At 35.6% G+C, this 13792-nt stretch overlaps 1 protein-coding gene across 1 annotated transcript; it reads right to left on the minus strand.

Moving 5' to 3' along the window:
* Positions 1 to 4058: 4058 nt before the first annotated feature.
* LOC113715417 (uncharacterized) lies at positions 4059 to 7388 on the minus strand. Its single transcript, XM_027239603.2, has 7 exons — positions 7255 to 7388; positions 6222 to 6284; positions 5984 to 6063; positions 5422 to 5530; positions 5166 to 5325; positions 4567 to 4730; positions 4059 to 4480 (listed from the first exon to the last, which is right to left on the minus strand). Exons 1-7 carry the CDS (start codon positions 7255 to 7257, stop codon positions 4175 to 4177), a joined length of 885 nt encoding a protein of 294 aa, XP_027095404.1. The 5' UTR covers positions 7258 to 7388; the 3' UTR covers positions 4059 to 4174.
* Positions 7389 to 13792: the final 6404 nt, after the last annotated feature.

Here is a 13792-nt window from a genome sequence, read left to right on the forward strand (position 1 = left end):
TCGTTAGTTTATTATTATTATTTTTATCGACACAGGGGTGTCCTGGTCAATTCTTACGGGGCCCGATTAATCCCCTGCGGTCCGGACCCGACGCCCCAATCCGGCCCGAATACGTTAAGTGTGCGGAGGAATCCAGTGGAGCGGAGACTCGTTAGATTATTTAGGAGTCGCGATCATCTTAACTATATCGTAAAACGAAATGTTCAAGTCCAAATTAACAATAATAATTTATGGCTTACACCCTATTTTCTTTTTCTTTTTCTTTTTATAAAAAAAAGAAAGAAAAAACTTATTCTCCTCGTCCCTTTTCAGAAAAGGGAAAAAGGGGTCTACTAGGGTGCAGCTGCAGCCCTCAGTTTGCAGTTGGCTGGGCTCCAGGAATTCACTTTAATCATGTTTGTGACAGGAAAGGGTCCAAGAACATTGGATGCCTTTCATTTTTGTGCGATCATAAAATGCAAAAGTTTCAGTCATAATAAAAGTAGTCGTAAAAAAAAAAAAAAAAAAAGAAGAAGAAGCTCTATTACAAAAGAAAATCTAAACCAAAAGAGAAGTAGCAACTACTTGGAAAATAAAGAACTTGGAATGGACAACAGGAGGAACAAGCATTACACGGGCAGGTTTTTAACCATAGCATGTTGCGTAGAACAATATGAAATCTTGGAGTCAAAGGATTCAAGAAAAAGCACAAATTGCAAGATTTCTTCACATCCACATGAAAACCCATGTGTGCTTACGTGCCTTATTTGAAATACTGAACCAAGCAGAGGAGTCGTGCTTGAGAGTTGAAGCCATTTCCTCAAAAAAAAAAAAAAAAAAGGAAGAAGAAGGAGTTGAAACTTTGCATGTATGCCCTTAATCTATGCATGTGATTACTGATTTTGCGCCAGAGTCAAAATGCTTGGCGTCCTTTTGAATAATGACGGCCAGCTGCTACAATAGTTCTTCTCTCTTTTCTCCTCTTGTTTTTCAATTCTGTTTTTCCTTTTGGTATTTCCTTGAGGGAATAGCGGGAATTGGAGACCAACTAACATAACATGGTTGGTTCCCTTCCCACCTCATGCCCCAAAATAGCAATTAATAAATGTACCAATTGCCTGCACAACCTCTGTTACCAACTTTGCTGAGCAGCATTGTAAAGTACCCGGGGGGGAAAAAAAATTAAAAAAGAAGTAGCAGCATTTAAAAGATTAAGATAGTTGCAAGTTAAGGATGGCACTCAATAGAGAGGGTCAAATTTCTAAGATGATGCTCCATAGATTGTATAGTGGTATTTAGCTACATGTTTGCTTTGATAAAATCATCTGAAAAATATGTCATGACGACGGAGAGTGAATCACCATCGATCGATCGGATTAAATGGATGCACTATGCACCCATATGGATGTAAGAAAATCACATAGTGGTAAAGTAATGAGAAATAAAATTTGAATCCTTAATCTCCCGTCCCATCAAGATTTTAAGTCATGGGACTTTGGAATATTGGTTTGTTCAAGATTTTAAGTCACGGGACATTGGACTGTTGATTTGTTATTACGTGTTTTAGATAGAGCTAATTAATATTTGCCAAAAACTGGTTTAGCGCCCATTCTTATCTTACTAATAAATAGACAGTCAAAGAATCGAACCTTTGCCAACTAAACTTAACCTGTAAAATTTTGTTTGAAAACCTTCTAATTTTGACCGACGAGGAAAAATCGAAATCAAGCTATTGATGGATTGCAATGGAAATAGCTGACTGAAAAGACTTATTAACTGAACAATACTAATACTCCCCGAAATAAATACGTGTACTGACCTAAGATCAAGTTTTGAGACCCCAATATTTTCCATGATTTAAGGGCAGGGTGCAGGGATCGGGTCACAATCAAATATGGAGCAAGGGGGAGCACATGCGAGGAAGAGAAGAGACAAGGCAGAGTTTTGTCCGAAGAAAATTAGGACATCATAATTGATTGAGATTTTTGTCCTTACTTAAGACAAAACTTCACATGTCACCAAAATAAATTCCTCTAATTTCTCAGAATTCTTCAATAATTCTGCTTCTTAGGCGGCCTAATATTGTTACATCTGACAAATTTTCAGATTTTGATAATGCAAAGAATATCTTTCGCTTGAAAGAAGAGGCAATAATAGTTGGCCCCTCTCCAGGACAAGATCCCTCCATGTTTCGTTAATGGAGTTTTGGGCGATAGGCAGGTGACAATTTCTCCTCTCTTTTTTTTTTTTCACGTTTAGGTGGAAAGGGAAAAAAAAACCCATATAATGAAAAAATGCCTCAAGTATGAAAATAATGTAGGAGTAATATAGATGAGGTGAATTGCTACTAGTAACGTGGGACTTTTTGTGCTAGTCACAGTATCAATTTATACAACAGTTTTTGCAGTTCGTAAAATGGGGGCAACATGAAAACTAGATTAACATGCAAGAATCTAGATAAAATAGTCTATATTCTATGAGTGCAATTGATACAATTTTATAATTTGAATACCTTTTTTTAAAAAAGATATATAATTAATTCTTCAAGGTCTATGGAAACATGCCCTGGTAAATATGTAAGTCGATTGCAGACCAGTTAAACAATGACCTTTTTTAGACAACGATAGTTGTGCAAGATGAAATGTCTACTGCTTAGATGTTGGACTACGAGCCCTGCTCGGTTGAGACTGGTCGTCTGTAGTTATAGTAAGGTCCCAAGTTCGACCTCTACGTGTTACTGTTGTTAGGTATTTTTGGGGCGAAACTCCGCCCAGCTCGGAGGAGATTAGCCTCCAGACCCGGTAAAAAAAAAGAAAAAAGATGTTGGATTACGAGATTCGAGCAAAACAAATAATTGAACAAATTAATAAATGTAGGCCTACTAAGAAGAATATGTCAACGGGGGATAAGCAATACCAGAAGCTGGTAACTTGAAAAAGTAAAAAGGCCCAGAAGCAGGTCTAGCCGTTGCGCAATTTGTCATCTTTATACAGAGTATGATTCCATGAACAAGAAAAAGGGCATCCTAAGGTTGCACTGCTGTCTGTCAAAGAATTTGGTGAACAAGCAGCAGTGTAGTGTGACTGTCAAGTCACAAGTGGCCAGAAGTGGCATCTAAGAAACAGAAAAGGATGAATGGCTTGAGATTCAAGTGACTTGGGTCTTTTTAACTATAGGTTAAGATAGATACGGTTTATGTCAAAAAGATCATAGATAGATAGATAATCTTATGTGAAAAAAATTTGGGTCTTTTTATCTAGGGTAAGATAGATACTCTTAGCGGTCAACAATCAAAATTGAGAACTTACAAGTAGAAAATCTCAAGTTCAAATATTCCAACTTAGAATTGTAATATTTCTGCCTTTTTTCTTTCTTTCTGAAAAAGACTAGGAATTGATAGTTTGGTACTTGGTTTACGTTGGTATTAGTACCACCACACTATTTGTGGGAAAAAAGTAACGTAGATTGTTTGTAATCGTAGCTCCTTAATTGTAATCGTAGGCTGTTCAGTTATGTTTGACAGAAAGTATCCAGTTCATGTCTCTTAAGCTCTGATCGTTAAAACAAAATTGTCGTGACACATTGGTACCTCTTTTAAATTGGATACAACACAGTCAAAACCCACAATAGTAGAAAAAGAAAAAACATGAAAACTAATTCCAGTAATAAGTAACTCGGGACTGCCTGCCTTTTCAAAGTAGTTAATTGATAACCACATCACACAGGAAGTATCAAATAATTGTCATGCTTACTACTTGTCTCGCTTAATCTCCGAACTACAACTTATAGTCCAATGATCTCTAAAATGACGGTAATGGTAATGGTTAATTACTTTTCTGCGATACAAGCTTACAACAACCATTTCATTCAGAAAAACACACACATGGCCTCCAAGAGCGTATCTCCTCCTCGAACTTAGTGCTCGAGACATGAAGAGAATACAATGATGTGGCTTGTGTCTGAACTCTGGAGAGAATGGCCTTGGCATCTTCACTTTCTTTGGAGGCAAGTGAAAGGAAGCCAACTGTCAGCATGCGCATTCATCAATGATATTCAAACAAGACGGCAAACAAGGAAAATTGAACTCAAGCGCATAAGCTTCAGATTCGCCCTTTATCTTTATTTACAGAAAGGTGGCACGTATCCACGGGTGGTCGAGATTTAGAGATATCAAGTGACCACATCTTATACTGAATTACTTAGACCACGATGACGGCTTAAATCCTCCAACCAACAAGTTTGATGCCGCAGATGCATTTATTTTTCTCCTCTTGGATTCAAGTTCCACGCGTCTTTTGGATGAAGATGACCCAGAATATCCAGAAAATATTGAAGCAGCATTGATTAGTGCTCGTTTATCTTTCCTGTTCTTATCAAACTTGTGAGCAAATTTAACACTTCGAGCAGCAGCAGCATCATCTTCAGAGGCAGGAAGCAATCGAATGCCAAGCCCCATCTTCCTCGAAGCTGCCTCTTCTTCAGCTACTCTTTTCTTTTGGTTCTGCAGACGTTTGAAAATCAGATAATCATAGAAGTAATGGACACAAATAACCAAAAAATGTAGAGAAAATCCAAATGAAATCATACCCTAAGTTTGGCTCGCAGGGATTTGTTTAAAGCATAATCATCAGAGTGCCTGGAGTCAGATACTCGTTGAAGGCGCACTAGCACCGGCTCAGCTTCCTTCTTCTTCTTTATATCCTCTTCCTGGTGCTCAAGACGGTAAAAAGGATCTGCCAACTTACTTCGTTCTGAAAAAAACAAGAGTCCAAATTATGCAACAGAAAATGGTTAAAATATTGTAACTTTTCTTCCAGTACTGCTTCCTACAGAAAAATAAAAATTATGCAACATAAAATACTTCAAAATGTTAACTTTTCAGCCTGTTCTGCATCAGAATATGTCCCCCGAGGGGGAGGGGGGAAGAGTGTGTGTGTGTGCGCGCGCGCATGTGTGCTTTCCTAACAAGAAGCAGATGACAATCTAGACGTGCAAGTCAGATAGAAGCTACTCCAACCAATGGCAGACTTCACCATAGAGAATAAACACAATAAAGAGAGCAAGCAAGCTTACGGCTAACATACATTTCAGAAGCATATCCCAACATTCTCATAGCACATGAATAAATAAAAATTTTCTATCCCATGGATGTCCGAGTGCCAGTAATGACCAATAGTAAACCTCACCTTCATCAACTGGGAGGAGCATGGTTTCAGCATCTTCTACATCAAACTCCTCAATTTTCTTTCTGGCTCCACTTATAATAACATATTCACAATTCTTTGGATCTGTTTGAATCACTATCTCATGTTTGCAGCATGCAGATTTCATTGTAAAGCTCCATATCTGATACAATTACAGATATATTACTGTTAGAACCCAAACAATAAAGATTTTCTCCCCACCCAATTGATTAAACAGATTGTGAACCAACATGCCTACCTTTGTCGAATAATAGCTGCCAACTTGCTTTTTCTCTGCATTGAAGCGCACACCCTTTGCAATCATGGACTCACAACCACCACACCAAATGTTGTATGGCATCTCAAACCTACATAAAGGAAAACGTGTCCAAAGTCACCAACTAGAAGTTCCCAACTAAAAGAAGAAGATAACCAAGGGATAACATTTTGAAAACTTTAATTTAGTTTTCATATTTCTTACATGGTCCTTTACATTCATCTTAGATTTAAAAAAAAAATCAATCACATAAATTGGCAGAAGTTTAAAGATGATATGAATCATTCTTTCTCAGTGATAATATCAATTCAAATCCTTCAACTTGATCGAAAGGTTTCATAAGACTGAAAAGATCACACATGATAATCTATTGACAAATGAATCATAATGCCACACAGTTTGTGTTTTGGGTCTTCTCCCACTGACTCCTCTTACTTTCCATACTTTGTAGAGTATAAAGACTTGCATGACTTAAAAATCACTAAAAAGGTTCTACTGCTATATGGACATTCACCAATAACACAAAATGCTCCAGATTTATTACCTTATAACCAAAATGCCTTGGTCCAATTTTCTGGCTCGCTCCCGCAAAGCATGTTGACCATGGAACTTGTTCAACCCACCCTGAATGAAAAGCAATGATGGAACACGTCACAGAAAAAGTGTTAAGCACAAAGATGGAAGTATCAAAGTGTGCAAGAAAATATGTTCATGTCACAGAAAAAAGTGTTAAGCACAAAGATGGAAGCATCAAAGTGTGCAAGAAAATATGTGCACAGTACCTTTTTGGGTGACCATTCTGGAGGGTAGTAAAAATTATCAGCTCTTGCAGCTGCAAGGGAAGACTGCAGAGACAAAAGAACTGATTCAGCAACTCAAAAAAAATCAGCACTACATCTCAAAGAGAATTAAAGTTTCATAAAACATCTTGTAACGGAAGAAACGACAATGTTAAGCTGACCATCTTCATCCCTATATGTTAAGACTATGGCAGAAAGATGTGTGCATTCACATACTAGTTTCTTCCTTAAGCATATCAGGTCCTAGTTTATTTAGTTTCTAACTAAGCACATAAAACATGGTATCAGACATCTAAATTCATTTGGTAAAGGGCAAAAAAGTTTAGGCTGGAATAATCTTCATCAGAAAAACACTCTTACTGCTTCCACAAGGAATTCACACTTAGAAAAGCAACCAACTAACAATCAAACCGAGCTTAATAATACTTCTTGCTGAGCTTTTTAACTTAAATTTCTGATACACGTATTGTTTCTCACTTAGGAGTATATATTTTCACCGTCCACATTAAGCATTTTTTGATGAAATATGATTTCCTGATTTTAAAAGCAGAAAAATGTTTTTTTCCCCTTTTGGACGAAGTTTCATCATGGCTTTACTAAAATAAACAGAAAAATGTCCTATCAGGCAATTCATCATCAAATTTCACACAAAAAACTGCATAACAAAGAGTATAAGGAAAAAAAATGAAACAACATCAACTAGATTTTAGGGAAATGTGTATAACTCTTCACGAAATTTATGCAATCAACAACAAGACCCATATAGAAAATGAAAACAACATAGCGTGGCAAACAAAAAATCATACACAATTAGATAAATTTTCGGATTACATAAAAAATTTTATACGAAATTAACAGTATAATATCCATAATTATATGCTATTGATAAGAAAAATCGTATTCGACATGCTTCGTTAAAACCCTAGCCATGAAAGATAGGGCAAATTAAATGACAATCCTAAATCATTCAAGAAAATTATCGAGGAGGTAAAATAACAGATTCTGATTTACATACCATTATTGCTAAATTTCTTCAGCAATCGAGCGATGACGAAATCTTCTCCTCTTGTATTTCTAGAAAGCTGGGTTTAGTTTTTGATTCGCAATTTTTGGTCGGAATGACAGATGCGACCACCGGTTCTCTTTTATATACTTGTGAGAGATACGACATCGTCCGCTGATAAAGGATTGGCGGCAAAGGCCCATTTGCTGCAATTCTATGTCATGGGCTTTTCGGGGCCGAAAGGCCCAATCAAAAAACATTGTCAAAGGCTGGACTGGTCAGCCAATGTCTTTCTTTAAATTTTATTTCACCCGATATATTTTGTCAACAAAATTTTTTTTTTCTTTACTAATTTAGAAAAGGTTTAATCTTTCCTAGTCTTTTATCAGGAAAAATATAAATTTCATAAATTTGATAATGAAAAGATTATGTAACGTCCTCAGAACATGAAGAGTAATCGAGCATTAGTAAAATGTTTCCTATGCTTTATATTACAGATTGATCAAATACATGAGTCACTTCTACTCTTCTTATTTTAGAGATCATTTTTTACGTAACAATGTGCTAGCTATTTTGAAAAAAATTAAAAGATTTACTATCTTTGCCATTGTTGAATATTAATTTTGCTAACTCGATATATTTTTACTTGTAAAAACAATTAGTAGATGTGTAATGTGCTTTGCATCTTAATGCTCTCATGTGACAGCGTTACTTAATTTGTCAGTACATAAAAGGTTAATTATTTGGAGAACATATATACAAAAATTGCATACATCTTAACTTAATTACTTTTTTTCATTCAATTTGCCCAAGTCATCATACCCAAACCAAACTAAGGGGGTTTTTAACAAAAAAAAACATTGATGAAGGACAAATTTTGACCTTTTAGAGATGTTGTAGAAGTTTTTCAATCTACTTGCAAAACGTCCACAAGAATCTCTGAATTGCACCTTTATGATGCTCTATTGAAATAATAAAAGGGTTAAGGCAGAAAGGTTAAGATGCAAAAATCTCAAGTTCAAATTGCATTGTAACAACTAATTAGTTGTATCCATATACTTGTATGTAATGCTATATATTATATCCCTTGGTAAAGTGATGCTATCAAGCTAACCTTTGCCTTTCAGCAAACCAGTAAAAAAGAGAAAAGTTAACCTTTGGCCTCTCCTTCCCACCTAGCTGCAATTTCTTCTATTCACATCATTCAAATATCACGGATTTGGTAATCTGAACTATATATATTCAGTAGGTGCCATATATAGGGATCCATCTTTTTCCTAAACATCCTTAGCAATGAGATTTCCTCTAAATCTTTAGTCCATTATCAGATAATGCACCTCACCTTTTAGCACTGAACATGATCGTATCTTTACTTAGACATTGAAATAAATCCTGAAAGTGTAGATAATCTTCCATTTCTCTCTTTTGAGATCTTTTACAGACAACATTGCGAATGATCGTCATCACTTTCTCAAACAGTGAAAGATTGCTTGGTTGAAAGAAAACATGGATGGCATATTCCCCACTCCCCATTTTCCCACCCTCTTGTGAGTTCCATAAATTAAACCCTTTTTTTTTTGTTGGGTTAAGTCTGTGCTGTGCTATGCACTCAAACAGTATCGATCCACACACGTACATGCAGAAGTTGACATTTTCATTAAACTAATGAAGAATTCAGCTCCCAAAAGCAGGAAAAGAAAAGGAAAAATCATAGCCCCAGATGAAAATTCAAATATTATCTAATTCAGTGTTTGACAATCCACATAATGACTCTTATATTCCTTGAAATCTAAGGAACATTTATTGGGAATAGGGGTTTGCCGCCCCCCCTTGTCTCTCTTTCTCTTTCTCCCACAAACACATACGCATTTACATTAAATACTACTATTAGATTAGCAAATTAATAAGCTCACTCTGTCACAAGGCTCACATGTAAGCAAGCAAGCCCCCTCCATTTTCAACCCTCCCCTCGTACGTAGCTCAAGAAATCGTCTTATATTTGTCCACTAGATTCGAGCTGTCAACCCTTGAAATTTTCTCAATCTACTAAAAACCCTTCTCCTTATAGTCCCTCACATCTTTTCTCTGCATTTTCATTACTCCATGCTTCCTCTTCTCACCTTTCTTCTCCTCCTCTTCCAACATGAAGATTTCTCACGTGCTAATCTACCTCATTCTGTGCCTCTCCATGTTGTTCTTATGGTTTCATGAGTACCGCGGCCTCATGAACATCCACAACTATGATGCCATCAGCCATCCATCGTCTCTATCCCATCATCAGCCCTTGATCCATAGAAAAGCACTAGCAAGCACCAAGTTTGACTTCACCCCATTTCTTAAAAGCCACCATAACAAGCGGAGACGCTCACCGGATGACCGGGTGCCGCCCAGCGATGGAGACGAAATCGATCCTCGGTATGGAGCTGAAAAACGTCTTGTCCCAACCGGTCCAAACCCTTTGCACCATTGAGGAATGGAGGGCAATTTATGTGAATGAAAAGAAAAGCCAGCAGCGATCATACAAGAAAATGGTTAGTTACTATAGGTTTGATATATGATGATTTAATTAGTCAGCTTTAATATGTAAATGTATCCGAGCAACTAAATATAATTTGTTTTATATGGTTGATTTTTATCTTAGCTAGGCCATCAATATCAATAACATGCTTGATAGTGGGATATGATGTTTCATAATGTCCCTTTTTTTTTTGTTTCCCTTCTTTTCTTCACTTGCATATTTTCGTTTTTTCAAAGTTTTCCTTTCCATTTTGGTCGGTCACAATGTTGTTGTTTTGCAATGAACGAATTGATGAGTAGCTGTGACGGCACGGCACAATGAATGAATTGATACTTAGCTAACTCCATAATTAGAATTATTAATGAAGTTGGTTAGTCTGGAAGGCTTGCTTTCTTTGAAGAATAGTATGAAGGAATGGTAAGATGCACGTGATGGATCGACTTGTTTTTGTATTTGTATGTTATTGCCAATCTGCCATGTCTCTCGCTGGGCTATATATATATATACATATATATATATATATATGGAGTTTGTACTCGAATCTTGCTCCAACCCAAAGTACCAGATTTATTTTGTTAGGTTTTTTTTTTTTTGGTTGCCCTTTTCAAGAAGTTCACCACAAAGTGATCATTATTCAACGAGGACTATAATTTGTCCTTCCAAGTCTTCACATTAAGTAAATTTAATACACATTAGAGGATTGCTCAACATACAAATTAATAGTCTTTCTTACGCACCAAAGTTGTTCAATCTTCAATGTACATTATAAGGCAGTTCTGAGTTCAATCAGACACTTTAGTTTAGACTCATTTCAGTTGGTTTTTCCTTTTATTTTTTTTTTATCGTTTTAGGTACTAAAATAAAGAGCAATATATATGAAAAAAGAATGAGGTCCATAGATATAATCCAGGCATTTGAATGAAAAAAAAAAAAAAAAAAGAGAAAAGCGAACATGAAAAAGGATAAACCATCCATTGCAATGTATTGCACTTTATTATGGTGGATGTATAAAGTGATATTGAAGAAATTGAGCAACATTCATTTGGCTGGCTGCCGGTGCCGGATGGGGAGTTTGGTTATTGTTGACGGTGAGGTGGGTCCCCCAAATAAACTAATCAGTAGTGGCAGGTAAGTTATGAGCGGTCAAGCTCTTCTAAAAAGTTAGTTAATTAATTTTGCCATTTTTCATTCAATAGTTTCTTTCCCTTTTTTCTGAGAGCGTTTTGAGGATTTGAAAGTTTTGAGTGTCATTGTTGTGGTGGTTACGAAATAAATTTTGACAATTTGCAGTCACAAATTCTTTATCGATGTCATGAAATAAATTTCGACTAATTTGCAATCAAAATTTTCCAACAGTAAAATGACCATAGGATCCGCGGTTTTTAGATTGAATGAGGTTAAATTCATTTTTAAATAAAAAATGGTTGTATAGTTGTGTTGTTTAATTACTTCTGATTTATCTTACATTGAAAAGACCAATCCTGAAAATACTCCTTAATTTGCAATGATCTGGGTTTTACTAAAGAAATCGTCATGATATTGTACTTTTATTTTCAACTTCGAAACCTCCTATTTACCATCCCTCGCACCTTACCATTTAACATAACCTTCCCTCATGCCGCAGTATTGTGTCTTGCACAATCTTTTGCTTGTCCCCTTCTTTTATTACCATTTTTCTCTACAATTAACCTTCCACGAGATTTATCTTCATGTTGGATATGAAATAGATTATGAATTACTGGTCTAATAAGTGAAAATGAAGTCAAATTTCTAATTATTTTCTTTAAAAAGAAGAAAAATGTAAAAAAATTCAAAGGCTCGCTTATGAATTTTCAGACTACCGCGTGATTGATCTGCTTGCTTTTCAAACTTCTCTCTCAAACGTACAAAATTTTAGGCCACACAAGCCTATAATTTGTAATCAAAATTGACAACCTAACCAACAATTGATTCAAAATCAACAGAGGTAAGCACACTTTTAGCCGATCGAGGAGATTTTTTCACGTTTAGTTTAGTGATTAAGGTTGAGATTTCAATATGTAATAATTCTGAATTCTAATTTTTTCCATCCTCTCCTCACTTCTTCAATTAAAAAAAAAAGAAAAAGGTAAGCACGCCTTTTATTTTTATTTTTAATTTTCTAATCCAACTCGTAAATTTTTGTCCACTAAGAATGCCTGCCATATGTTATTATTAAGTATTATGATCCTTATCCTTATAGTTATTAGCTTTTGTTGTTATAATTGCTGCGGTTAAGGTTTCCCTTTAGCATCTAGCATGTAAAATTACGTGCCTTGTGCTTACGAAGTCACGATCTGTAAAAGCGATGTTTGCATCACACGCTTTCTTTTCTTGAGGTCAATGGGATATAAACTATGGCCGACTCCAACGTGACGGGCCTGACGGCTGCAAACTCCAATTCCACGCTTTCAAGCCGGACGCGTGTTGCTGGGCCTTCAATGGACAACAGAAGCGCCTCGCTGCGGCACGTTTTCATCCACTAATTTTGGTCCTGCCCTCCTTCTCAGGTGAGTTTTAGCATAAATTGATTAAATGTACAAAGCAAAATATGTTAAATTATGACCAAGAAGACGGAAATCATTATTCTAAGGGGACAGGGATATAAAAGCAGGTGCAGGTGGCTGTTTACTCTGACGAGACCTAATGACTTTTTGCACCTTTGAAATACCCAAATTTTGACGGTTTCATCTTACATCTTAAATTTAGTGTCTAAAAGTTTTAATTAGTGCTTGCCGCTTTAGCCCTTATTAGACAGTAGCTAAGTGCTAATTCTTGAATGAAATGAGTGCTTGAGCTTCATACTGATTCTAGATTATGATTGACAATGACCAAACCGAATTGATGGTGTTTAATTATGCAACTTTAGACATTCATGAATTCCTATATTAATTGCTCTAACTAGGCTAAAAGTAGAGGTACTATATCATCATCATCATCATGAATGAGAAAAGCTAAAGTTACAAATTTTTATTTCACCCTCCAATCTCCAGTTGCTTGTCCCAGGATTCAAATCCTGAAACAGGCAACACGCTAGCAAGTTGTTAGTCACAAGATGTTAATGAATTGCTTTGTGTTGAATCAGAATTAGAGATAATAATTAGCTGTCTAATCCAAATCATGAGAGGTGTAGACCGATTTAAGTTTGCTAATCAATTACTACAATTTCACCTATATTTGTAAAGCTACATAATCCTCTCCATAAAGAATTAGGGATAATCTCAGAAACCTCTCCTGAGCTTTCTGACAATTTCATTGAGCTCCCCTCAGGTTTGAAAAATTACACCTACCTCCCTTGATTTGATAGTTTTAGTAAGAAAACCTTAAAATAATATTGACTTTGTCAAATTTTTAAATGAATACCCCAAAATGCCCCTGTACAATGAGTTTTAATTTATTTTTTTTATACAATTATAAGATTATCTAATATAATTATAAGGAAAAGGTGCCAAATTTTTTATGTCCATATCTACTATTTGATAAACAACTATAATAATAATAATTTTATTACTATGATAGGATACTTTTGATGGTATTTTATTATGGATTTAGATTTATAAGATATAAAAGAAAATGTTGAAATAATTCATTTGGAGTTTATAAAAAAATTTTCAAGTAGTGGGATTATCATAATTTAGTAGTGGTTTTGGGTCAAATTTTTTTATTTATTGTTAAATTTAATACCAAAAATAGAAATATAAAAATCAACAAAACATTGGATTACATATAAGTTAACTCATAAAAAAAATCACTCATTCGACATTTAGGGCCTGTTTGGCACCCTAATTTTTTACCAAGTTTTTTAGCTACTAGTTTTTTAACAACTTTTGCTACAGGAACCCCAAAAAACTTTCTAAAGTTTTTTATCTACACACTTAAAATATCCAAAACACAACAAAAAAAAATTCCCTTCCCCTTTTCTTCTTCTTCCTCCCCCACCACCACCTCCGTCGCCGGCTCCGACGCCGATTTCTGATGCTGGTGCCCGTGCCGGTCTTCTTTTTTTTTTCCCCT

Source organism: Coffea arabica, chromosome 11e (genome assembly GCF_036785885.1).
Source record: "Coffea arabica cultivar ET-39 chromosome 11e, Coffea Arabica ET-39 HiFi, whole genome shotgun sequence".
Classification (NCBI taxonomy): Eukaryota; Viridiplantae; Streptophyta; class Magnoliopsida; order Gentianales; family Rubiaceae; genus Coffea; species Coffea arabica.

What these genes read in the sequence shown, in the direction of transcription:
- LOC113715417 (XM_027239603.2), bottom strand. An exon ending in GCAGCTATTATTCGACAAAG is followed by an intron (nt 5,326 to 5,421) that starts GTAGGCATGTTG and finishes TAATTGTATCAG; the next exon opens with ATATGGAGCTTTACAATGAA. An exon ending in CCCTGCGAGCCAAACTTAGG is followed by an intron (nt 4,481 to 4,566) that starts GTATGATTTCAT and finishes AAACGTCTGCAG; the next exon opens with AACCAAAAGAAAAGAGTAGC.